At 40.4% G+C, this 26,348-nt stretch overlaps 1 protein-coding gene across 1 annotated transcript in view; it reads left to right on the forward strand.

Annotated features, from left to right (window-relative positions):
• The window catches only part of MINDY4 (MINDY lysine 48 deubiquitinase 4), a 90,603-nt gene that overhangs the window by 46,186 nt on the left and 18,069 nt on the right, over positions 1–26,348 (forward strand). The window contains exons 10-15 of the mRNA XM_077808428.1: positions 5,920–6,021; positions 6,673–6,736; positions 8,383–8,448; positions 8,722–8,789; positions 19,491–19,554; positions 22,244–22,405. Coding sequence (XP_077664554.1) covers positions 5,920–6,021; positions 6,673–6,736; positions 8,383–8,448; positions 8,722–8,789; positions 19,491–19,554; positions 22,244–22,405 — 526 coding nt within the window. The remainder of the gene's footprint in view (positions 1–5,919; positions 6,022–6,672; positions 6,737–8,382; positions 8,449–8,721; positions 8,790–19,490; positions 19,555–22,243; positions 22,406–26,348) is intronic.

The raw sequence follows: 26,348 nt of genomic DNA on the forward strand, positions 1-26,348 counted from the left end.
TATACCTGCACGAACTGCATTCACACCTCTGATTAGTTTTGTTCAATATCTTCATAAATGATCTGGAGGATGGTGTGGATTGCACTCTCAGCAAATTTGCGGACAATACTAAACTGGGAGGAGTGGTAGATACGCTGGAGGGGAGGGATAGGATACAGAAGGACCTAGACAAATTGGAGGATTGGGCCAAAAGAAATCTGATGAGGTTCAATAAGGATAAGTGCAGGGTCCTGCACTTAGGACGGAAGAATCCAATGCACCGCTACAGACTAGGGACCGAATGGCTAGGCAGCAGTTCTGCGGAAAAGGACCTAGGGGTGACAGTGGACAAGAAGCTGGATATGAGTCAGCAGTGTGCCCTTGCTGCCAAGAAGGCCAATGGCATTTTGGGATGTATAAGTAGGGGCATAGCGAGCAGATCGAGGGACGTGATCGTCCCCCTCTATTCGACATTGGTGAGGCCTCATCTGGAGTACTGTGTCCAGTTTTGGGCCCCACACTACAAGAAGGATGTGGATAAATTGGAGAGAGTCCAGCGAAGGGCAACAAAAATGATTAGGGGTCTAGAACACATGACTTATGAGGAGCGGCTGAGGGAGCTGGGATTGTTTAGCCTGCAGAAGAGAAGAATGAGGGGGGATTTGATAGCTGCTTTCAACTACCTGAAAGGGGGTTCCAAAGAGGATGGCTCTAGACTGTTCTCAATGGTAGCAGATGACAGAACGAGGAGTAATGGCCTCAAGTTGCAGTGGGGGAGGTTTAGATTGGATATTAGGAAAAACTTTTTCACTAAGAGGGTGGTGAAACACTGGAATGCGTTGCCTAGGGAGGTGGTGGAATCTCCTTCCTTGGAAGTTTTTAAGGTCAGGCTTGACAAAGCCCTGGCTGGGATGATTTAACTGGGAATTGGTCCTGCTTCGAGCAGGGGGTTGGACTAGATGACCTTCAGGGGTCCCTTCCAACCCTGATATTCTATGATTCTATGATTCTATGATTACAGTTAGAGACAGTCAGTGTCATAGAAAAAGGAATGTAAAACATTAAAATCAAATAAAGAACCAACTCTCCCAACCTATCCAAACTAAAGTAACCCTGCTTTCAAAGGTAGAGATCCCTGGCACAAGAATCAACCCCATAATCATGAGGAAGCCACCTTACCAGGTGAAAAGGACTGATTCCTCACTGACAGATAGAATGGGGATGGAAAGACATGAGACACAGTAAACCAAGAGAACCGGGGAGAGGCCCCTAAAACCCTCAGGGATGAGTCTCTTGCAGGGCATGTGATTTGAATCATCCAAGGCAGCCAGTGAATGATTCTGGCAGACCACTTCTGGGAGAGAGTTCCAAACAAACAGGGTGTAAAATCATGTTAGTTCCACAATTTTTGTTATTTTGTTTCTTCATTTTTTCTCAGTTCTTCCAGAAGAGCATATCTGTCCGTAGCTCCACCAGCTAGCCTCTCGTTCAGAAGAGACTTATTAAAATACACAGTGATGGACCATGTTTTACATTGTGGTGCCATGCTCCAGTTTGGACAAGGAGACAGGAAATTTCCTGAATTTTAGAAGGGACTATCTCTGGTTCATCGTATTAGAGAATATGAGGGAAATATAACAGAAATCAGTTCTTTCTCAATGCAGTGAGAACAAAAATTAGTTTCAATGGAGGGGGAAATTATTAACACATTGCAAATTGATGACATCTGACATATAGGTCAACTAAGAAATCAACTCAGGGGTGGCTCAAGCACTGGCTAAAGGAGCATTAAGAAATATGTAACAGTCTATTGTCTTTCAGATATGATGGTATATTTTTGAAGACAGTTTCTAACCTTTGTTCATATTGTAGATATCTGACACCACCATGAGGCTTAAATTCAGTTTTAGAGTTTATTGCGTAGGCATCTCCTTTGGAGTCAGTAAAGGATCATTTTCTGACCATGAGGACCAGGAACCTAATTTCATCTTGGAGATCAATGGGAAATCTTCCTTCTTTTTCTGGGGCTAAATGTGGCCCAGAACATTTAAGAGGCTTAGGGTTCCATGTTTAATGGAAAAATGGAGTCTGATATTTGGTAGTTTACAAAAAGGAGAACAAGAAAGATTCAGCGGTTAGGATGCTGTCCTTGTTCTTAGGAGATGAGGGTTGGATTCCCAGCTCTTCAGACTTCTTTAGGGAAGTCACAGCCAGATTTTTAATAGTTTTTCGGTGCCTAATGGGATTTTCAAAAGTGCCTAAGCAGGTTAGATGCCTAAGTCCATCAATTAAATCAATGGGAATTAGGTGCCAAACCTCCTTAGGCACTTTTGAAAATCCTACTAGGCATCTACTGCATCTTTGGGCACCTACATACCTTTGAATATCTGGTCCTTCGTTTCACTGTCTCTCAATTCCCCATTTGTAAAATGGGAATAATAGCACTTCCCTAACTTACAGGATGGTTGTGAGGGGCTCAGATATTAGGGTGATGGCAGCCATATAAGTACCTAAGATAGATTTTTTGCTTTAAAGTGGCTTCTCCCAGCCCTGTTTATCTGGAAATTGTTCTCCTCTCCTCGTTTTTCTCATCCTCGTCATTCTAAAAGATTTTATTTTCCCCTATTTTGTGTATGAGAAGGACTGACGAAGTATGAAGAAATTCCCAAAAGAATTCTGGTTAACAGGCAAACGCTTTATCTTTATGGGCAGAAACAAAAAAGGCCTTCAGGCATGTAAAACTTGAATAGCGAGATGGGTTGTTTTATTCATGAGAGAGGCATATTTTTCTTCAGATGTGTCTGCATAGAGTGGAAGCTGATTCTTGATCAGAAAAGGACAGGAGTCTCCATGGTTGAACTGTGTAAATAAACATCTTTTTCTAGCGTACCTGCCTTTTCAAGGTGTTGACTGCTTCACATCAAGCACTAGGCTTCAGATTTCTTCTAGTTACATGAATAAAATAATGGATTTTTTTATTGTTCCTTTACCTCCTCCATCCACTGAATATAATTTTGGCACTGCCCACAAATACCTGAACAACTCAGCTAGGCTACAAGAACATGTGAAAAGGCTATGGGCACATTTTTTTTTAACCTGAGTTCTCTCATCTATTAGTTCAAATGCCCCACGTCCTCAGAGAGGGAAGAGTTTTCTCACTAAACATTATATTCCAGGCAGACATAGAACTTAAAAATCTGTTTTTTTTAATTTTTATTGGTTGATGTTTAGTGTTTTGAATTATTAGATCTTTTAATTCAAGTGCTGCAAATGTTTTTTTTACCTCATCTCTCAGGCTGGCAGTGCTCTAAGACTGATATTGTCTAAAGCTCAAAGAGGGCACCATTAAAACCAGTGGAGAAAGACTCCAAACTTCCCATTTGGGAGGGTGTATTATCTAGTAGTTAGAGCAAGGGGCTAGGAGTCAGGACCCCTAGGTTCTATTCAGAGGTCTGCCAGTTTCTCAATTTACAACTTTTGGTCCTATAATCACTTAACCTCTCTGTGCCTCAGTTTAATTAGAATCATAGAATATCAGGCTTGGAAGAAACCTCGGGAGGTCATCTAGTCTAACCCCCTGATCAAAGCAGGACCAACCCCAACTAAATCATCCCAACCAGAGTTTTGTCAAGCAGGGCCTTAAAAACTTCTAAGGATGGAGATTCCACCACCTCCCTAGGTAACCCATTCCAGTGCTTCACCTCCCTCCTAGTGAAATAGTTTTGTCTAATATCCAACCTAGACCTCCCACACTGCAACTTGAGACCATTGCTCCTTGTTCTGTCATCTGCCACCACTGAGAACAGCTGAGCTCCATCCTCTTTGGAACCCCCCTTCAGGTAGTTGAAGGCTGCTATCAAATCCCCCCTCACTCTTCTTTTCTGCAGACTAAATAGGACCAGTTCCTATAACTCATGTGCCCCAGCCCCCTAATCATTTAGTTGCCCTCTGCTGGACTCTCTCCAATTTGTCCATATCCTTTCTGTAGTGGGGGCCCCAAAACTGGATGCAGTACTCCAGATTTGGCCTCACCAGTGCCAAATAGAGGGGAATAATCACTTCCCTCAATCTGCTGGCAATGCTCCTACTAATGCAACCCAATATGCCATTAGCCTTCTTGGCAATAAGGGCACATGTTGACTCATATCCAGCTTCTCATCCACTGTAATCCTCAGGTCCTTTTCTGCAGAACTGCTGCTTAGCCAGTCGGTCCCCAGCTTGTAGCAGTGCATGGGATTCTTCCGCCCTACGTGCAGGACACTGCACTTGTCCTTGTTGAACCTCATCAAATTTCTTTTAGCCCAATCCTCCAATTTGTCTAGGTCACTCTGGACCCTATCCCTACCCTCCAGCGTATCTTCCTCTCCCCCAGCTTAGTGTCATCTGCAAACTTGCTGAGGGTGCAATCCTTCCCATCCTCCAGATCATTTATGAAGATGTTGAACAAAACCGGCCCCAAGACCAACCCCTGGGGCACTCCACTGATACCGGCTGCCAACTAGACATGGAGCCATTGATCACTACCCGTTGAGCCCAATGATCTAGCCAACTTTCTAGTCCCCTCATAGTCCATTCATCCAGCCCATACTTTTTTAACTTGCTGGCAAGAATACTGTGGGAGACCATATCAAAACTTTGCTAAAGTCAAGGCACATCATTCACCGCTTTCCCCATATCCACAGAGCCAGTTATCTCATCATAGAAGGCAATCAGGTTGGTCAGGCATGAATTGCCCTTGGTGAATCCATGTTGACTGTTCCTGATCACCTTCCTCTCCTCCAACTGCTTCAAAATGGATTCCTTGAGGACATGCTCCATGATTTTTCAAGGAACTGAGGTGAGGCTGACCGGTCTGTAGTTCCCTGGATTCTCCGTCTTCCCTTTCTTAAAGTTGGGCATTATATTCGCCTTTTTCCAGTGGTCCAATTCATCTGTAAAACTGGAATAATATTGCTTACCTATCTCAAGGGGTATTGTGAGACTTAGTAAATAATTTTTGTAAAGAGCTTAGAGATCCTTTGGTGAAAGGTGCTGCACAAATGCAATGTATTTTATTTACAGCACATGACATTGTAAATAAAGTCAATTAGTAGATAAGGATTTTCAGGCTTAGGCTTCAAGCCAACAAAAGCTAAATCATTCAGAGTTAGGACTGAAATGAAATTTGAAGGCCTTTTTTGACTATAAAGCATATTCAGCATATAAAACAATCATATCATAGAATGTAGAGATGGAAAAGATATATAAAGACACCTGGTCAAACTTCCTGCCAGTGCAAGATTAGTCCCCAAGGGACAGTTACTTGTATTTTGAGTTAATTTTAAATGTGCCTACTGATGGAGTTTGTACTGCTCCCCCTAGAAGTTTAATCCATAGCCTATTACTGTAGATCTCACTGTCTAAAAGTATTTCCCACTATCCAGCCTAAATTGGCTGTCTTGATTTTTGCCACTTTATTCCTAGTTATAAGCTTTTATATTATGCTAAATAATTCTCTGCCTCATTACTTGACATGATCCCTCCACCCAGTCATTGCTTCACCAGGCTCCACATGCTAATGTATGTGAATCTTTCCTCGTAAGTGAATCGTAAAAAAACAGAGACTGCCCTTTAAAGTTAAACCTCCAGAATTAAAGAAGTTAGTGTGTATCATGCATAGTGTACTAGGCATGTTCTAGCAGTGCAAAGAGAATGTCCTGTGTGAGGCAACTTTACTCATTGATTTTAGTCATTTAGTCTCAGATTCTCAAAGGTATTTAAGTACATAACTCCCTTTGACTTCAATGGGATTTAGGTGCCTAAATACATTTGAGGATCTGGGCCTTTGTACATATCACACCTGCTGTGAACCTGTGCACACTGAAAGAGATGTTCACTTTTACAGGGCTGTCTCACTAACTGTGATTTTTTCCTTGTTTCTCATATATCCAAAAACAACAGGTGTCTGCAGCCTTCAGACGCTCATAGGACCAAATGCCTCACCCTGGCTATTGCAGATATTTTATGGCGTGCAGGGGGCAGTGAAAAAGCTGTGGTTGCACTGTAAGTGGGAGGAGCATTTTTAATTATCATGTAAGACTCTCATGTGTGTATAAAATGACTGTTTCTGTTTATACTCCTAAGTAGCTATCACTATGTTCGAAGGTCAGTATGTATCCGTTTAGTCTGAAAGGGTTTATTGCTAATGGGCACAGGCTCGCTGGAGTTACCTGTCCTAATAGAGAAATCTCAGGGTGAATTCCTGGCCCCATTCAATGGGACGGTTTTTTATGAGAATTCCTTCCTATTAATCTGGAAGTAGAACTTTCCCAAAGCAGCTCACTGACTATTGTAATTATATTTTTAAATGTTTTTCAACTACAGTGGGTAACTCAGAAGAGACTTTGAATGTCTGTTCTACTTTTGTTATGATATTATTGTTCTTCTATTTTGTTGCAATGAAAAAAATCAGTAAGTTCTTCCATCTATACCTTTTTTCTTTCTAGATACAGAAACATGAACTGATCAGTTGCAAACAAATCTAAAGACAATCAGAGCTCAGATAAAGTAGTATTAAAAAAGCCAAAGGTCTTTTATTTAACGTCACTTTTTTTTTGTTTAGTCTTCCAATTCATTACAGCCCATGGATTTCTCTTTGTTATGTTGTTGATTCTTCTAAAATGAATTGCTGTTTCATTTAATTCTCCTCTTTAGGTCTTCAGGAAGGCAGCAGTTCACTCCAGCAGGAAAATACAAAGCAGATGGAATCTTTGAAACAGTAAGGTTTTATATGTAATCTTCCTGTAATATATTTTGTAACTTCACATATATAGTGCAGTGGGCCTGATTCTCCCCTGGCTCACCAAGGTTTAATTCTACTGACACCACTGTAATTACTCTAATTTACTTGTCAGAGGAGAATCAAAGAGGAAGTGACATAATTGGCTCCCAAACTACCTCACCCTTCAATGGGAATTGGGCTTTCCGACATCCTCCTTTTTCCTTTCCTTTCGTTCCCTCTCCTCTCCCAGGCCCCAAGTAATAGCAGTTTCCCCTCTAGTAGAAGAGATCTGGAAATGGATCCTTCCATAGCTCTTCACAACACTGTCAGAGAAAGAAACCCTGATTTTCCCTTCTTGTCCTTCCTACAGTATTCCTCGCCCTTTGTTTTTCTGATTAATAAATAATTAATTGTAAACTAAATTCTTTCCACTTACGCATTTTTTTCCATCTGAAGATGGAATTGTTTTAATAAAGCAATAATGCATTAAGCCTTACAAATAATACCTCCGTGAATTAGGGAAATATTTTTATCCCCAAAAACTGAGACAGAATGGGAAGAAGAGCTTTCTCACAATCACACACGAAGCCCATGACAAAGCCAGAAATATAACCATCTCTCCTGACCCTGAGTCCCATGATTTGGCCTCAAGACTATTACTCCCCTCAAAATCACGGGGTGTAAATCAGTGATAAAGAACAGATACTGTTTAAATAACAGACACTGTAGGACTGGAAGGGACCTTGAGAGGTCATCTAGCCCAGTTCCCTGCATTCATGACAGAACTAAGTATTATCTAGACCAGTGGTTCCCAAACTTGTTCTCTGCTTGTACAGGGAAAGCCCCTGGCGGGCCGGGCCAGTTTGTTTACCTGCCGCGTCCGCAGGTTTGGCTGATTGTGGCTCCCAGTGGCCGCGGTTCACTGCTCCAGGCCAATGGGAGCTGCTGGAAGTGGTGCGGGCCGAGGGACATACTGGCTGCCGCTTCCAGCGACTCCCATTGGCCTGGAGCAGTGAACTGTGGCCACTGGGAGCCGCGATCCGCCAAACCTGCGGACGCGGCAGGTAAACAAACCGGCCCGGCCCTGCACCAGCGGTGGAACAAGTTTGGGAACCACTGATCTAGACCATCCCTGACAGGTGTTTGTCTAACCTGCTCTTAAAAATCACCAGTGATTTGGTATTCAGAAGCTGGCTCCAGGAATCGCCCTTCCACCCACAGATCATTCTTAAATTAATAATGAACTTCCATGCAATAAATTTCACATATCAGGAACTAACATTTTAAAAGAGCTCTCAGAATATATGAATTTTATAGCTAAAATAGGATTTAAAGTATGTTATTTTGGTAAGTGTTGTTGTAGCCGTCTTGGTCCCAGGATATGAGCATGGCAAAGTACGTAAGATAATACTTGACCAGATACTACCTTACCAGTGTTGTCTCTCTCATTTTAGTAACATTGCTGAAAAAAGTGAGAGTTGTGAACATCATGGGCTTCAAAATGGATGTGATCCAATTTACACCAGCTGAGGATCTGGCCAAACATACAGATTTTGGTTAAATCTTGATTAAATAATTCAGGCTTGATTTATACCAGCTTATTGTTATCTATTTTAATTACATTATTTTACATTTTGTTACAGCTAATACTACATAGCATCACAAAATATGAAGATCTGACCATTTTTCTTCAGCAGAATATTCATCAGGTATGATGCATGGAGAGGAAATTAAACTTGTCATTGTTCAGCTGTTATTTTTTCAGTATTTAACGTTTTGTAGAAAACTGTATAAACAACATTTTGGGTATGACACTGATGCGTCCCATGTTTGAAAAAGATAAAGGACCAAATTCAGACCATAATGTAAATGGGAGTGAGTCTTATTGACCCCAATTGGAGGTGCATCTCCTTATGCTAGGGCTGAAAAGCATGTTCAATGAACAAACAAATGTAAACACAGTGGAACTTTTTTTTTTCCAGTTTGAAACTGGTCCATTTGGGTGCATTCTTCTTACCCTGTCGGTTATCTTTACAAGATCTATCGACCTGTGAGTATTTTTATATTCCTGTTTCCTAAACTTCAGAGTTGCCTTAGCCATGTGAAAGGTGTAACACAGGCAGGGAGTGGTCACCCTTCTAAATCTTTCTAGTTTCCACAGACAGTCCCTTGGCCCACTAAATAATATTAGTTCAGCATTTTCAGCATTCTAGGTGTTGTTTCTTACAAATACAGGGAATACTGCTGATATTGATTGATTCCTATGTTTGGCTTCTCAGAAGCTCAATAAATCAGTAAGAGGCTTTCTGTTAGTTTTAGATCAGGCTCCTAATCTATAGCTGGTGAGTTTTTACGGGTGTCCACTGTGGAAAGTGTTCTAGTAGAAAGATGCTGAGCCCAGTCCTTTGGACCACATGGAGCCTGGTTTGTGTGAGATCTGCAGTGAGGTACAGAATGTCCACACAAGAAATCCAGCCAGCAGGTGACACGTACTGTGCTAATTGGGTTAGTCTACTCTAGTGTCTCTGCCACATAACAAATACAAACAAAATAACAGACCTTTTTTATTCCGGGCTCTCCAATTCTGGCAGAATTTCTGATAGCCTGAGCAGTTTTACTTCATTTCAGTTTTGGATGGTGATTCCGTTTTATATGGTCAGATGTCACTCAGGAAGCAGTGATCACTAAGTGAGTCAGTTGGTTAGTGTAATAGACATGCTGGCTCTAATTTAGAAGCATTCTTTAAGATAGCCTGTTTTAAATTGAGGGTCACCAACATGTGGGACAATGGGTGAGATGTTTATTTGCACTTAATAGAGTTCACTGCCATCTGTCTCATGACTAATCAGTAAACTCTATATCACAATGCCAAAGCACACCCTGCAAAAGCCTTTAAGATTCATCCCCAAGTGAAAGAGAAGTGTCAATACATGAAGTGAGCTGTAGCTCACGAAAGCTTATGCTCAAATAAATTGGTTAGTCTCTAAGGTGCCACAAGTACTTCTTTTCCATCATTCATTGTATACCATCTCTCAACATTAACTCTCATGAAGAAATCATTTGTGTTTACATAAGATTATGCATTAGGGTTATCAAAGTGCTTTGCTGCAGTTAGGATTTTCTTCCTCTGACCCCTATATTGTGTTGAAAACAAATCACAATTTGGAACTGAGTTATATATATAATATATATATATTCAATTGCTAATCCACTGAGTTTTGTTCCAGGGTTCACAGGTTTTTTTAGTTGACTTAACATTAACATTGCACTACGTTTCCTTTGCCCTTATGCAGAGTTGACACCCAAGTGGTTGGTTTAATAATAGTAATACAGTATCTGTATTTTATAATATAAGTAGCATTATCTTCATCTTATTGGCTAGGGGACTGAGGCCCAAAGAGATGTGGTGGCTTTTTTTAGGCCACACAGGCATGAGATTTTAAAAGATATTTAGGTGCCAAGTGGGTTTTTCCTAGGCATGTAAATGCCTAACTCCCATTGATTTCAGTCCATGAATCAGCCATTAACTAGTACCTATTTCTTAAAGATACAAGCAGTGAGGTTATAGCTCCTGTTATTTTTGAAATCCTAACAGAAGGATTATGCCATGTCTACTTATCTGTAATTGATTTCAGTGGGAGTTAGGTGCCTAGACACTTTTGAAAAATCCCACTTGGCACTGATCTGCATTTTCAGGTGTCTAAATATATTTATAAATCTGATCCACAGTTGCAGTGTTGGTACAAAACCCAGCTCTCTTAAAAGCCAGATCTAGCACCATGCCACTGGATAACTTTCAGAAACTGTGCTGCTTTCCTGGCCCTGAGTGAGGTAAATAGGACCCAAACGGATCCTTTGTTTATAAGAAACAGGAATTTATCACTAAAGATAGTGAAATGTGTACTCAAACCTCTGCACAGCCTTTAAATAGAAAACTAAACCTTCTTATGTATATTTCAATGACAGATGAGTGGAGATGTCATAATCATCAGTTAGGATTTGAAAAATAACAGGAGATATGACCTTACTACTCATATCATTCAGAAATATGTGCCATTTCGTGGCTCGTACACAGATGTAGTGAGTGGTTGTTATTTACACAACTGACATAGTTCTGGGTGAGAATTCAAAGGCCAGGGAGAACTGTTATATTCAGGGCCATCCCTAGGGGCGTGCGGGGCCTGGGACAAATCAGCCTGTATGGGACCCCTTGGGGCAGGGGATGCACTGGCTCTCCCCCGGGGGCGCTAGATGGGGCAAGGGGCTCGCTGGTGGGGGCAATGGGGCTGCAGCTGCTCCACGGGGCGTGGGCCGAGGAGGCTTATCTGGCGCAAAGTGGTCGGGTGTACCTGTCCGCTGGATGACAGTGCTGCCTCCTGCCCAGCCTGGGCTGGGATCCCCACACTCCCTGGCCTCCGCATTCGAATAATGGCGGGACTAGGGTGGGCATGCGGGGCAGGGGAGCTGCGTGCGCAGCACCCATCTGCCAGCACAACATCTGTGTGCTGGTGCCATGGGGGAGCCCAGCTGTCTGGAGGGAGGTAGGGCCAGACACACCACGGTGTCTCCTGCTCACTGGCTGCCTCTGCCTGATCTTCTCACTGCTCAGGGCAGACAGCTGCTGTCGTCACCCCATCTGACACCGTGATGTCGAAGTGCGGGGCCCCCCAAAGAGTGGAGCCCAGAGCGGTTGCCCTGGGGACGGCTCTGGTTATACTTAAAGGGATCAAATCCAGCAGTAGAGCTGATTGGGAATTTTCTGTTACAATATTTTTTTTCCACAGAAAATGAATTTCCACAAAATAAAAACTTTCTATACAAAAATTTCAGTTTTGCCAACATTTTTCAATTGTGCATTGAGAAAATCAAAACAAAATATTTTGTTTCAGCTCATGTCAGCCCAAATCAAAATATTTTGGTTCCTCTAACTGAATTCAAATATTTCATTTCAGGTCAGTTTGCTATTAAACTGTCTGAGTGGTCACAATGCCTCATGGAAGGTGTAGTTTGGGTGCCTCATTCCACACTTCTCTATAGGCTACAGTCCTTGGCTGGACTACTGATCTCCGAGACCGCACTACAGTCTCTCCTCTGGTTGAACCGATGCAAGAGCCCAGCCCATGGTAGAGAATGGGGGCACAGGGCATTCGAACTACAACTCCCATGAGGCTTTGCTCAGCTCAGAGTTACATAGGTGAATGTCAAACCAAATTAAATAAAATGTTTGAATTCAGTTCATAAAATCACTCAGAAATAAAAATTTTGGAACTTTCTGTTCCACCAAAAATTTCAAAGTTTTGACTTTTCACCACAATTCAGGATGAAAACAAATTACAGAATTTCCTGCAGGACAGAAATTCCAATTTTTGACCAGCTCTATCCAGCAGTCATTGTAAGTCAGTAAGATCATGGGCATTTTTTAAATAGATCTACACAAGTAACAAAGGTGAAGGGTTGCGCTTTCATGCTGCTCTCTGTATTTTGCGTATGATTTCTTCATACAGCATGCTCACATAACCCTCAGCTGCGGAACTGATAACAAATGGAAAGAGGCAAGAGAGAATTCCTAAGTGAGTTCCTCATGATTTGTTGTTGCCTCTGGTTTGGGAAGCAATGCTAGTTGGTAACGATTGTAACTGCATTTTTACTGCTAGTGGTGAAAAAATCAGAAATAATTGCAGTCTTACATTAGACGCTGTCACATCTCTTCAGACTTCCTCCTCAAACATCTTACTCATCCAGGCAATGTTAGGCACACTCTGTTGCTCTATTAGGACCTTTCTGGCACTGATCCATCCATTCAGAAGCCTACTTTAAAGTCCTGCATCCCACCAGAATGGTCCTGCGGTGAGCCCCCATTGTAGCAACATAAAATCTTCTTGGCCTCTCTCCCTCCTTTGTTATACATGAGACCATCAGTTCTATAACCTATTGCCAAACCGAGGCCCAGTTGACCAATTGAATATGTTATCTCAGATTCCTGTATGCAAGCACAGTGCATTACCACTTTGAAGCTAGCTTGTCATCCCCTCAAGACTAAATATAATATTGGCTACATCACACACACCGTCACTGTATTACTCACAAACTTCAGGAACTTATTTGGCCAGTGTGGACCATGGGCATTTCACTGCTTAATAGTAGCTCATTGCAACTAGATTTGTGCACACAGCAGTGCTTATTTGAACCTTTTTAACTTTTTAAAAAGTGTTTCTTATGAATGAAGAAAATAGTCATTTGATCTCTGAAAAAACACCAAAAAGTTAGGGGTCAAGAGGAGGCTGTGTAGGTCATTGAAGGTGACTTATTATAAACCCAGCAAAATGTGAGTCAACCTGTATCTCCTTATTGCGATCCCCAATCTCTAGTAATTGCATCTGTGTAGTCTTTTCTCTTCCACAAATGTGTCCAGCTCCTTCTTGAATTGACTTATGCTGTTCTTCTTCAAGTGCTCACACACGTCCATTATGCTGTATGTGTGTGTTAGCCTCGTGCACACTTATTTGAGAACTTTTTCCCTCAGTGGTACCCATCAGGTCAGCTCAAGCTCCCTCTATTGCCTTACGCGGCTGTGCACTGGTATAAGAGGATGGAGCTGCCCATTGTTTCCTTCAGTTCCTTCTTACTGCCAGCGATGGTTGTTGGAGTGATCTTAGACTACTTATTACAAGTGTTTCCCTCGCTCCTTTGCGTTAGGAATTAGTTAGTTAAGATAAGTTAGTTTTAGCTAGTTTTTTTACTGATAGATTTAGTCTTAGGTCTTTTGGACTACATTTTTGATTCTTTAGTACAGGGCTGGGTGCCAAAACGATGCCATGTTCACCAGGGTATACGTCCTGCCACACTTGTGCTAAATCCATGCCAGGCAGTGACCCATGCCTGGTGTGTGGGAAAATCCCACACCAGCGACAGATGTCACATCTACAAATGGTTTGAACCTCACTCAAAGGACAGAGTGGTCAGGCTCAAGGCTCTACTCTGGGAGGCAGCACTTCAGGCACCACTGGACTCATTTCACACAGAGAGAGCACCGAGTTCATCAGCCTCGGTGTGGAGCATGCCAGAGATGTCTGTGGTTCCTTGGTCCCTCTTGTTGGTACCAAAGGAAAGGCTTAGACCTTCCTCAGGTGTGGTACCACATTTGATTGTGTCAGTGCCTAAGCCTAGTAAAGACAGAGACTCTAGCCTAGGAAACACGGTGGGAAAAGTCTTTTGCTTGAGCAATCTGCAGCTAAAACGAAGAGATCACTGGCTCTGGAGCAATATATTCACTGATATGTGTGATAAATGATTAAATATAAAATAACCACAAAAGTGACATTCATGCTACTCCACTTGTTAACTCTCTCAATTCAGGGCTTGCCTACACTACCACATGGGGTCGATCCAAGGTATGCAACTTCAGCTACGTGAATAGCATAGCTGAAGTCGACGTACTTAAATCTACTTACCGTGGAGTTTTCACTGCGGTAAGTCGACAGCTGATGCTCTTTCATCGACTCCGCTTGTGCTTCTCGTTCTGGTGGCAAAAAGTTCCATTAAAAAAAAAAAAGAAGAAAGCAACAACAACTAACTTAGAATATGTGGAAAATGAAACCTTGGGCTTTTATGAAACAGAACAGAGTGGAAAACGCTCTCAAATTTACCAAAGTTTCAGCTGATTTTCCCTCCCCTCAAGCTTTGATCAGTTATATTTGCTAAGCTTAAGTATCAACATCAATGTGGACAAATAGGTCGGTCTTGGTTTAGTATCTTTGTTTACTGTGGCAGGCTTTGATACAGAAGAGCTTGACATGGTAAATACAGAAAACAATCAACATACTTTGGAAAAATGAAGGGCTGAGTTGAAGCTGCCTGGATTTGAAGTACCTACATGGAGTAAGTTGTATTAAATCAGAATACAGAATGTATTAAAACTGACTGTCTTGTTAATGGAACTACTCACATGCTTAAAGTTAAACATGTATTTGCTGAGCTGGGATCCAAACAAGAAAAAACAGTGAGTTAAGAACAACACCGTGTTCTTGCTTTTATTGAGTCACATCACAACCTTCACAGTTTTTAAACATCGGGTTTTTTCTGCCCTTTTTTAAACATCTGTTACCTTTGTAAAAGGACTTTCATACTGTGCAAATGTGGAAAAAATTAGACCATTAATACAAAAAGCCATTAATCTGCCCTGTCATTCCTCATATCTCCTTTATACTTATTTGAGATCTTTACATTCAAAGAGGAGTTTTTCTCCTTCTTTAGCGCCAATTCTATTTCTGTAGTGGACTCCTAATTGTGTGTTTGGTAATGTAACAGTGTTGCCATGAAAATGGGTGTGATGTCATCAGGATTAAGGAACTGACATTAACTTAAACACACACTTTTTTTTTTATAGCTAGCAAACTGAAGGAAAATCTAAGATAAATAATGAACAGTAACCAGTTTTATGCTTGTTTTGCTATGTCAGCGTTTCCCCCAGTATTAAATGTGTGCCTGGTTTTTGGATTTAATGTGCAATTCTCAGCTGTTTTCCATTAAAGACAGGGCATGGATTTTCCTTGGAGCTTGCAGGTTTTTGGATCAACAGATTGAGAACATAAACCATTATAGAGCATTGTTTTTTTAACATAAGTGTCACCCATCTGATGCCCGTCTGATTAAGTATTTCAAACCGTCGTGTTCAGTATTCAAGTATTTTTGTTTCTTTACATTTTTTGAACTTGTATGTATGCATTCTTAAAAATTGGATAGAACCTGGATACCGCTCACTAGAAATCCCCATTCCCACTACAGTTTCAGTTAAATATGGGTTTTTTTTTCTTTACTTTTCCTAAACTCTTGTGTAATTTGTTTGTAATTTCTAAATCAGGAGTGGCTGCAACGTACTGATAGGTTTAATAAGAGGGACAGATCGAAGTAGGTGAATGGATACAAAGTTTGGGGGCTGATAGTAAGCTGATGTAAATTGTATTCGCTCCATTGATTTCAAAGGAGCGTTGTCAATGGAGCAATGAGAATTTATATCAGCGGAGGCTCTTACCCATACGGTTTGTATAGCTCTTTGAGATTAATGGCACTGTAGTGCTTATAATTCCAATAGGACTCAAGGTTAATATATAATAATGTGGTTGAGCCCAGGCAAAATGAGATTAATTGTATGTCAGGATGATATTCTGTAATGTGTATTTGAACCAGTCCTGCCTCTAACAGCAGCCTTCTGAGACAGTGTTGGAAAGCATCAGAAAAGTGCATGCGGGCCACTGGATTGTTTTATAACTATAGAAGGGCTCCACTGTGGTATTTTTGTCATGAAGGGATTTCCCGAACTGATACAAAGCAAAAGAATTACACTGGGAACTTACCATCGCCAAAAGAATATTTTAAAAGAATAATATGTGATGATAGAGATGGCTACAAATGATTGGGTATAGGGAAGGGAGTTTTAACATCAGCATTTGGGTTCCAAATGGAGCAAATGTGTTTCCCGTAAATACAGTGCAAGCTGAAAATAGAAAATACACGTAGTAATAATAGTTCATCTGAAAGACCTTTGAGAACAATCTGGAAGTCCAAAGCTATCATTATGGCTTTATGCAAATAGGTGCCCATTCAGGGCAGCACTTAAGAATGAACTTAACTTTAAGGACGTTCTTAAGCGTTTTCCTGAATCAGATCCTTGGTATCTAACTGGATCATTTTCTTTACAGACCATTGCTTATGACCCAAATCCCATAACTAACTTGATTCTGTGTTTTCAGCCTCCAATCAAAATATTTTCTGCCACTCCACAGAAATACTTCCATGCTATCGTAACAGAGGAAAATATTGATAATGTCACACCATGAAGATGCACAAGAGCCCTACAGGGTAATGAAAGAAGGCAATCCCCCTTTTTAATGGCCTTGTACTTGAGCAGCATCTTTTCATTGACTTGACACCCTCCTGACCTAGGGAATAGAGCCAGGAGACTGGGATTTTATACCCAGCTGAACCACTGACTCACTGTGTACCATTGGACAAAATTCTTAGTCCCTCAGCTTGCCCATCTTTAACTTAAGGATAATGATACTCACCACTGTAGAGTGCTTGAAGACTTAGGGCTTGTCTACACTGGCCTGGTAAATTGGTGCTGCTGTGATTGATTCAGTGGCATTGATTTAGCGGGTCTGGTGAAGATGCGATAAGTCGATGGGAGAGCCCTCTCCCATTGACTTCAGTACTCCACCTCCCCGAGAGGTTGAAGCTAAATTGGCGGGAGAGCATCTTCCATCGACAAAGCATGGTGTAGACACTGTGTTAGGTTGAGATAAGCTACGTCGCTCACGGGGGTGATTTTTTCACACCCCTGAGCGACATAACTTACATCGATTTAAGCGGCAGCATAAACCAGGACTGACAGATGGAAAATGCTATTGAACTGGTATTATTAATAACAATAATTTATTTATTAAGGTTCTTTAGACAATTTATTACCAGGACATCAAAATTAATGACCCTTTCACAAGCTGCATGTCTTCAACGTACTGCATTGCAAGCTGACAAAAATATACAATGCAATGTCTTTACCTGTATTTATTTTCAGTCTATACAGTGCCTAAAGTATGCTAGGCCTGTCAAATACCACACCTCTTATTGTACTGTAAATAAACACTCTGGCTCGCATGCTAACTTCTTGGGAATGGGGAACTGTAGTGACAGTATGATTTATAATCGTTGTAAATCTTATAGCTATATGTTTGGTGGTTGTTTCCTCCCTAGCAGAAATGATTTGAAATGCAGATGTGTTTCTTCTTGAAAATCTGAGATACACCTCTAAAGTCCCATATTGTTTGCACCTAAAGAGGCAATTAGAACTTCCTTCCATTGTCCTGCTTGTATGTCCCATTGCCCCTAGCTGACGTATATTGTATAGTCCGCTCATTTCGGACAAGGCTATGGCATTTTCAAGATGCAACTGTTTCTAAAACTAATAAGTGGCCAAATTCCAAAGATTACTATCGTTCCATCCATGCCTTGAAAGGTTGTGATCTCTTTATACAAGACTTTTCCACACCACATACACAGTGTTCATGGATTCTTCTTAGCCCTTTTGATTCAGCACAAGTAATATTAGCTAGTAAGGCACTTAGACATCACTGGAACTGGCTCTTGGATTGCCCTTCTCATTTATACACATGAAGTAGTGCACATGTGAACCTCAGCAGGTTCAGTTCAGATATAGTGATTCTAAGGACCTCTTCAGTCCTGAAAGCAGGCTGGAAATCTTAAAAGATTTACAATACATCCTGCTTTTGGCACTACAAGTAATACCAGAAGAAACATATCTCTACAATATTTGGGACGTAACCAGGAACTGCAGAGTTGCCCCAACTTTTTTATTCTTAGAACCAAATTTTTGAACTGAAAATAAGTGTTAAGTTTGTGTTTTGGATGAAATGTCAAGTTAAATCCTATTTTAACCACACCAAGTGCACCATAATACCTTTTCCATTATCACAGACATATTATACCGCTATATGTATTTTTTAAAGCTGAAATTGAAGGGGTCCAAAGACAAGCAACAAAAATTGTTAGATGTATGGAAAGGCTTACATATCAGGAGAGAGTGAAAAGATTAGAATTGTTCAGCTTAGAGAGGAGACAAATAAGAGGGAACATGCAACAGGTATATAAAACAATGAAATATATAGAGAAAGTCAGTCAGATAAGCCCTTTATCTTTTTACTAATACGAGAATAAGGGGAACCAATGTAACTGGAATTGGCACATTTAAAACTGAAAGAAGAAATACTTTTTAGGCCAGCACATGGAATTTATTGCCATAAAATTGTCATAGGGTCCAGTTGATTGATTGCATTCAGAAAAGGATCAGACATTTATAGGTATAAGAATATTCACAATTACATGAGAATTATAATGGATATAAACCCTCATGTCTCAGGGCACAATCCAACCACTAACTGATGGGATTTAGGAAAAAAACCTTCCTCTTTGGGGAGAGTATTCCATAATTGTCTACTAGGATGTTTCTTGAATCTTCTTCTGAATCATCTGATGCTGACCACTATCTGAGACAGAGTACTGCAGTAGCTGGACCAGTGGCACGAAGCACTATGATGATTCTGTTGTTTCTAAGAATAAAGGACCTCAGAATAGGGTTTTTACTTTGCATATTGTTCTTCCATGTTGTGTATGGTAGATTATACTATGTATAGCACATATACAGAATTGTCTGCAGTTAATGGACACATCCCATTGATAGCAATGAGAATTTCCCTAGAGATCAAAGACAGACTAACCTGGTGGAGGCACCTTTGTTAGTAATATCTATATTTCATATCTGAAACATTACATAAAATACAAAATCAAGTATGTTCCTAAAACAATCATCCTTGGAAGTCATGCATATATATGAAGAATACTTGCATATCTTCTTCTAACACTCTTTTTTTGCTCAATAGTTATTTAAGCAAAATGCTCTAGGAGCTGTGAGTTTTGTAGCTTTAACTATTGTTGAAAACAGCTTCCCTTTCTCTTTACTGCTACAGTTTACCACTTAATTGCTAATTTCTTTTAAAACAACTTTCTATGTCTGCTGTGTCTTCAGCAGGTTTTAGGTAACTACATAAACAAGCATATATTTTCTTAGAGAAATGTACCCAAAACAAATCCAAAAACTGAGCCATAGTAGCAACTTTCCAAGCCTTAGAAATGTTAAATCCTGTGAAATTATGATTAAACTTTCCCAAACCTTTTTCAGGGTGCGCAATGATTTTGATGTGCTCACTAACCAACTGATTGGCACCCACGGATACTGTACACAAGTAAGTAAGGGAGGTGGGTGAGTGTTAAAGACAGCATGTGCAAAAAAGCCAACATGATACGAACTATACTCCATGAAGAAACAACACTCTTGACTTCAGGTTCCTCATGTGTTTTTCCCTTTTTTTAAGTATCTTCCTCCTTTTTTCTTTTATAAGACTTTAGTTTTCTCTTCTTTGTTCTGAGAGCCTCTCGCTTTGTGAATCTTCTCCTTACCTGCCTGAAACAAAATTTTTTATTATTTGCCATTTTTCTAATTTTGCTTTGTTTTTCTAATTTTTTATTTTTGCAAGCTCAGTTGCGACCTAATCCAAAGCTTGCTGTAGTCAGTGGGCTTTTGATCGATACCTGAGTTGGGTTTCTGGTGCATCTTTCTGCCATCCCCATTTAATGAACTGGATGCTCAGTTGCTGGGTTCTTGGATCAGGGGGACCTAACAAATACCACTGAGCCGCCATGTAAGCATCAATGATGCAGGAAGCAGTGTTTGTTGCTCAGAAATTACTATTCTTCCTTCCGATTTAGTATTGAACTAAGGCTGCAGGGCTGGTGGAGTTCCTGTCTTCCAATGAGAAATAAAATTGAGGTCCTGAAAATCTGTAATCATTAAATTGGCATGTCCTCATAAAGAAGTAGTTGTAATCTTATTGCCCTGGTGAAACTTAAACTCAAGACATTCTGTCTACAGTACCTAAATTATTGCTGCAGGAAAAAGGCACCATTCACTTTCTTTCCCAAACCTGTTGTGCGGTGTTGCTGTGTGTGTTAAACATCTTTGGTGCTTCTTGTAAGAGGGGGCTGTACTTCCCTGGTGGACTAAGAGCTCCCTTGCTGTAGTCTGTACATCCGTGCAAGTCTATAAAGCTCCTGGGCTCCTTTGGAATAAAAACTGGCTATAAATATGTAAATTTGTTATTGCTATCATAAATCAAGTCTAAACTGGCAAGAGCTTAATTCTTTCTGCCTTCGAGCTATGGCAACTTGAAACTTTTTTCCTCAAAATTATCTTCATATTTTGTTTTTTCTCTGTGGACCCTCACAATGTTGTGTATTAATGCTCAGCCAATTCCTTTGTGTGGCATAATCCGCTTCTGTGTATTGCCATGTGCCATTAGTGTCAGCGTGTTTTGTGGAGACCTTATCCAAAGTGAGATGTGCGTGGTGTCCCATTCAGTTCCATCGGCTTTATACTCACACACCACTCTGACTCCATGGACTGGCCAACAGTAATATTAGAAGGAACAGCATGAGCAGACTCTGGCAGATGTAGTGTGTAGGCCGTAAGTGGTGGTACAGGCCATGACTAAGCCCACCACTGATTATTGTACGTAAGTGGCAGAGGAGGGTGTTTCAGAGTTGTACTGGGTGAATTTAATACATTGTTACAACATGGAAGGCTGTTTTGTACAGGCAAGACTTCTGTCCCTAGAAAATGAACACATCCATATAACACTTATTTCTTGGCCTTTCTTTATGAAACAATGTTAGGAATCTACCCTGCCTGATTTTGAATTTCAATGTGAATGGATTAAATGCTCTCCATGGAAAGCCACCCAACGGCTTTATGAGTTTTGGCTCTTTCAATTCACAGGGCATGGGAGGAACATGTTCTTTGGCTTAGATACACATGGCATTTCGCCCTTTGAGATGTGCTTTGGGATTCAGGTTCCAAGAAGCCCAAACCATCAAAGCACAGCTCAGGTCAAACCCCTAATGGCTCAAGCCCCTGCCACAGTCACAATTTTCTGAGGCCCTTATTGTATTTTAAAGCTGTCCTTCCACAGTGGATCCACCTCCTTGCAGTGTTCTCCAACATGATCTTCAATGGTAATACCATTGCAGTGAGAACCCTGGGGTTCACACTGGCTTTCAAAGGCAGCAGTGATACGGGCCATATAGATAGATACTGCATCTCCCTGCCTCCACGAAGGTAAATCCATCTCTGAGTGAGTCCAGGTTCACAAAAGTTAGTAAACCTTTTGGCAAATCTAATCTGATAGAAAAAGTATGCCCACACACATGCAGAAATGTCAGGAAAATATTATAAAATACTTGTTTACTCAACTCCTAGTTAACCATATCTTGATAATGTCTTCTGGTATTGCAATGTTTCTCAACCAGTGGGTTGCAGTCCCTCAAGGGGACGGGTAATGTAAGTCAATTGGGAGTGGGGGTATCCTTAGCCAGTGAAAATTTTATTACAATCTAAAGCAAAGAAAATCACGCTCCCCCACTCCCTGCATCTGCTCACCCTTCAAGCTCAAGTATGTCAGCCTCTTGAAAAACATGCACACATCGATTACATAGGCTTAGCATTTAGGCTGATACATTTTTTACTCTTACTGTTACAGAACATGTCAGGGCTAGTGAAAATGATTGACTTAGAATAAGGGGTGCCAACCTAGAAAGGTTGAGAATAGTATTGGATGTAAGGTTGTATTGGATGTAAACTGGCTTTCCTGCCCTAATCTGGCTGGCCTTTTAAATCCAGTTGATGTTTCGTCATTGCACTTTGGGGTAGGAATCCTGAAGCACATCCTTTGAAAAGCCCACTGCTTAGCTAATGCCTTTATTCCAGATAAGGGTAACTCCCCACTTAAGTAAAAGCTGTGGTTACCACAATGTGTTGTGTTGATTCTTAGTGAGCTAGCGAGATGTATAGTTGATGACTTTTTTTTATATTATAAACAGGAACTTGTGAACTTGCTGCTGACTGGTAAAGCTGTGTCCAACGTGTTCAATGATGTAATAGAGCTGGACTCTGGAAATGGAAATATCACAGTTTTGAAAGGAATCACTAACCGCAGTGATATCGGCTTGCTGTCTCTCTTTGAGCACTATGATGTTTGCCAGGTATGTACCATTTGCTTTTGAGTTTAGTTTAAAAAGGAAGCAATTTACAAATCTGAAACTTGACATGGACTGGATGCTTGCAGTAAGACATTATATTTCACTTACTGTGTGATTGCACATTGGGGAGCTGGCCTGGATGAATCCTCTAGGTGATGCCACCATATAATTTTGCTACTACCACTAATAATAACAGGAACATAGGACATAGGACTGGAAGGGACCTCCTGGTTCACTGCGTCCAGTTCCCTGCTATTACAAGCAGCACCATCATATAATCACAGATCTAAACTTATCAAGCGCCGTTTTGAACTTAGGTTATTTGTCCCCACTTCTCCTGTTGGGAGGCTGTTTGAGAACCCCACTCCACTAATGGTTAGAAACCTACCACTAACCTTCAGCCCAATAATATTCCTGACCAGCCTATGCTCATTTGTTCTTGTGCCAACATTGTTGTTGATCTTAAATAGCTCTTTCCCTCCTTTGTGTTTACCTCCCTAATGTATTTGTAGAGAGGAATCAAATCCCTTCTTAGTCTTCATTTTGCTAGACTAATAAAAGACAATGATAATATCTGGCAACATAAAGGGACATGTTTCTTTTCAACATTTAATTTTGAAAATAATATTTTAGTTTCATTTAGAAAGAAAATGCAAAATTAGATTGAAATTTCCAAAATAACCCAGTGAGAGTAATTAACTGCTGGAACAATTTATGTACAGCTGTAGTGGATTATCCATCACTTGAAGTCATTAAATCATGACTGGGTGTCTTTCTAAAAGATATGTTCTTTCACAACCAGAAGTTATTGGGCTTGACTCTGGAATAGTGTTGGAAATTCTATGGCCTGTGCTATACGGGGGATGAGACTCGATGATCACAATGTTCCCTCTGGCCTTTTCAATTTAGGAATCTATGAAAAGACACCCATCAAGTAATTAGCTAATAATTTGTTTTAACTGATCAAATGCAAATAAATGTATCTGAAAACAAATCCTGACTTTAAATGTTTCCCATATGGCTGAAGTTAGTGGGATTTTCTTAACACTGATAAATTCTAGTGTTTCATTTTTGTAATGGAAAAAGACTACTACAGTATTCAGGACTAAAACAATAAAGTCAAGAAAATATCCCAATATGATATTAATGTCCAAATTTGATGAATACTGATCAAAACAAAGCAAGGAAAACATGTGCTTTATCTGGTTCATGCTTCTAGTCCTTCCTTAGTATTATTATAAAGAATGTATCACTTCCTTGGCTTGAACCTCAAAAAGATTAGCACCTCTTACAGATGTTTTCCATGCTCCAGAGTGGAAGATGTGTTGTATGTAGCACAACATTAAGTGAGGTTAGTATAGATGATAACTCATCTACTCCTCCACTCTCCCCAAAAAATTCTACATTACCAAATCCCAAAACATCTGAAAACCTAACCTCTTCAACTTATTCTTCAGATACTAAACTTAAGGGATGTGGCGCCTTCTATGAATATGCAGCTGCTTGAGAATTAGAATCATGATCAGCGATATATTTTCCAAGTCAATTATTCTTACTCAGTTGCAGAAATCCCAGTAGACATAATTTCATTTTTTTTTTTTTGGTCTACACTAATTCAAGCATCTGATGCAAACTTTCTTATATTTTATTTGGAACATCTGTCACTGCTGTACATTTGAGTTTTTCGAGTACAACACAATACACACTGGAGGGAATGTAACAAAAATCGGATTCCAGTGGACTCATGTCACCAGGCCTGGAACTCATTGTCATGGTTTCAGAATTAAGGGCCAAGTTCTACTCTCAGTTACACCGATGTGAATCTAGAGTAGCACCAGGAAAGTGGGTGAGGTTACACTGTATTTACTTTGGTGTAGCTGAGAGCAGAACTGGGCTATAAGTCTTTAGAATTGACTGTTTCCTTCTTAGCAGCATTTCAGTAAATAGGTTCTACATGAAATTATAGTGTGGCAATGAGGATGGTAACTGGAACTAGAAATGGATAAGAACAGTAATTTTTTCAACAGTTAGAGGCTCATGTATGAGACTTATAGTGAATTACAGAATCAGAACGTAGGGATGGAAAAGTACTTTGAGGTCATATCCAGTCAACCTCCCAAATGTAGGATTGTGCCCATTGTCAAGTCTATCTTGAAAAGTCTAAAGCAACAGAGCTACTCTATAGTTGAATACAGTGCACACCATAAAAACTCAATGTTAGTCTCCGCTGCCATGATCCAGACACTATCATGTCTTTAACTCTCACTGCCTTTTCCCATAGCTACTTGGTCATCTTAGCTCCTCATCTTCCCACTTTTTCCTAACGTGTTAAGTGCCATGTGATCTGATAGGAGGACTCGGAATCAAGAACTAATCTTGGTTCTGCCAATGGTTCCCACTGGTGGCAATGAGCATGTTAGCAAACTTTTCTACCTTCATTTCTTGATTTAGAAAACTGGGACAATGACAGTTATCTGTTAACTCAACTTATTCATTAAAATGCCACTGATGGGAAATATTAGCTTCAACCCCTTTGACGCAACCAGCACACTGTGTGCACTAACAAGATCTGCTTTACATTAACTCACAAATTCACTGCATATTCTCTGTCTTCTGGTACTTCATCTGTTTATCTGCCCTGTGCAACACTCTTCCCATAACCTTTTGTCTGCTTTGCAGGTGCCTCTTGCACTTAAATGTATTAGAAGCAACTCATCTGGGGGAAAAAGATATCCAACCATCTTAGCTAAGAAACAAGTCATGAAAATATGTACATGCAAAATGGGAACTGGTGGGCAAGCTTTATTATCCATCAGTTTGGCTTTTTATTGTTCGGTAATGAGCACGCAGTAGAGATTCTGCTTCATGTATGGATTCTGCAAAGGCACTGTAATATCTCTATAAATTACTGGTGAGCTCCATTATGGAGAAAAATGTGTGTTCCATCTTAAGGTATCCATCATTTAAAAAAATTTGTTCTTGACTCCTTGTTTATTCAAATCCCTTTCTAGCTTGGAAATGAAATGTGTTTCCTTACAGAAAACTTTTTGTCTTCTATCTCATCCGTGGATTTGCTTTCATAGGGTTGGTCATTACTGTTGGGATATTAGCACTGACTTGTTTAAGAAAAGACAAAACAACAAGATTGCAGCATTTCTTTATTTAAACCTTAGATTTTAGAGATTTTCACAGATTTTGCAAGCATCTATAGCAGAAAGAGTTTGGTCAAATATAGCCCAAATTTCTGTAGCATTGGACTGTCTCTGATATCACTGCGAGTAAATCTTCACTTCTTGAAAATGAAATGTTAAACTTTTGCACTACCAACCTCTGTTCTCAAAACCACCACTGTTATTTTTACATGTATTATTTACGTTGCAGTGGCACCTAAAGGCCCCAGTCAGGGTGGGGTCCCATTGAATTAAACACTGCATCCACATGATGAGAAGAACCAAAGAGCTTACAATCACCAGCCTTTGGACCTACCACTTGCAAATTATGATTGGTGAAGCCTGTAACTGGTGTGGAAATTCATTATTATTACCTGTCTGTCTTGGATGACAGGCTTCACTCAGCACCATGATGTCTGCAGGCCTTTTTGAGCACAAGTTGCATATGGCCTTTGACCCACAGCCATCACTTCATTTGCTATAGATCTCTTTAATCTGACCTGTGTAAGGCACCAGTGATATAATAATTGGTAATAATTGTATGTTGTGGCTGCATATAGGGTCTTGTTCAAAGCCCACTGCAGTCAAAGGGAGTTTGGTCACTTATTTCAGTGAGGTTTGGATTGGACCCAAATCTTTTTCCATTCCTCTCCATTATTTTTCACCTTTTCATCTGTTTCCTATTTCATCATGTGAGACAGTTCTTCTTCTATATCAAAACTATCCAGTGCCATATTGTTCTGTGTTTGTCCAGCGCTTAGCACAGTGGGGTCTTG

The sequence above is a fragment of the Eretmochelys imbricata genome, chromosome 2, assembly GCF_965152235.1.
Source record: "Eretmochelys imbricata isolate rEreImb1 chromosome 2, rEreImb1.hap1, whole genome shotgun sequence".
NCBI lineage: Eukaryota > Metazoa > Chordata > Testudines > Cheloniidae > Eretmochelys > Eretmochelys imbricata.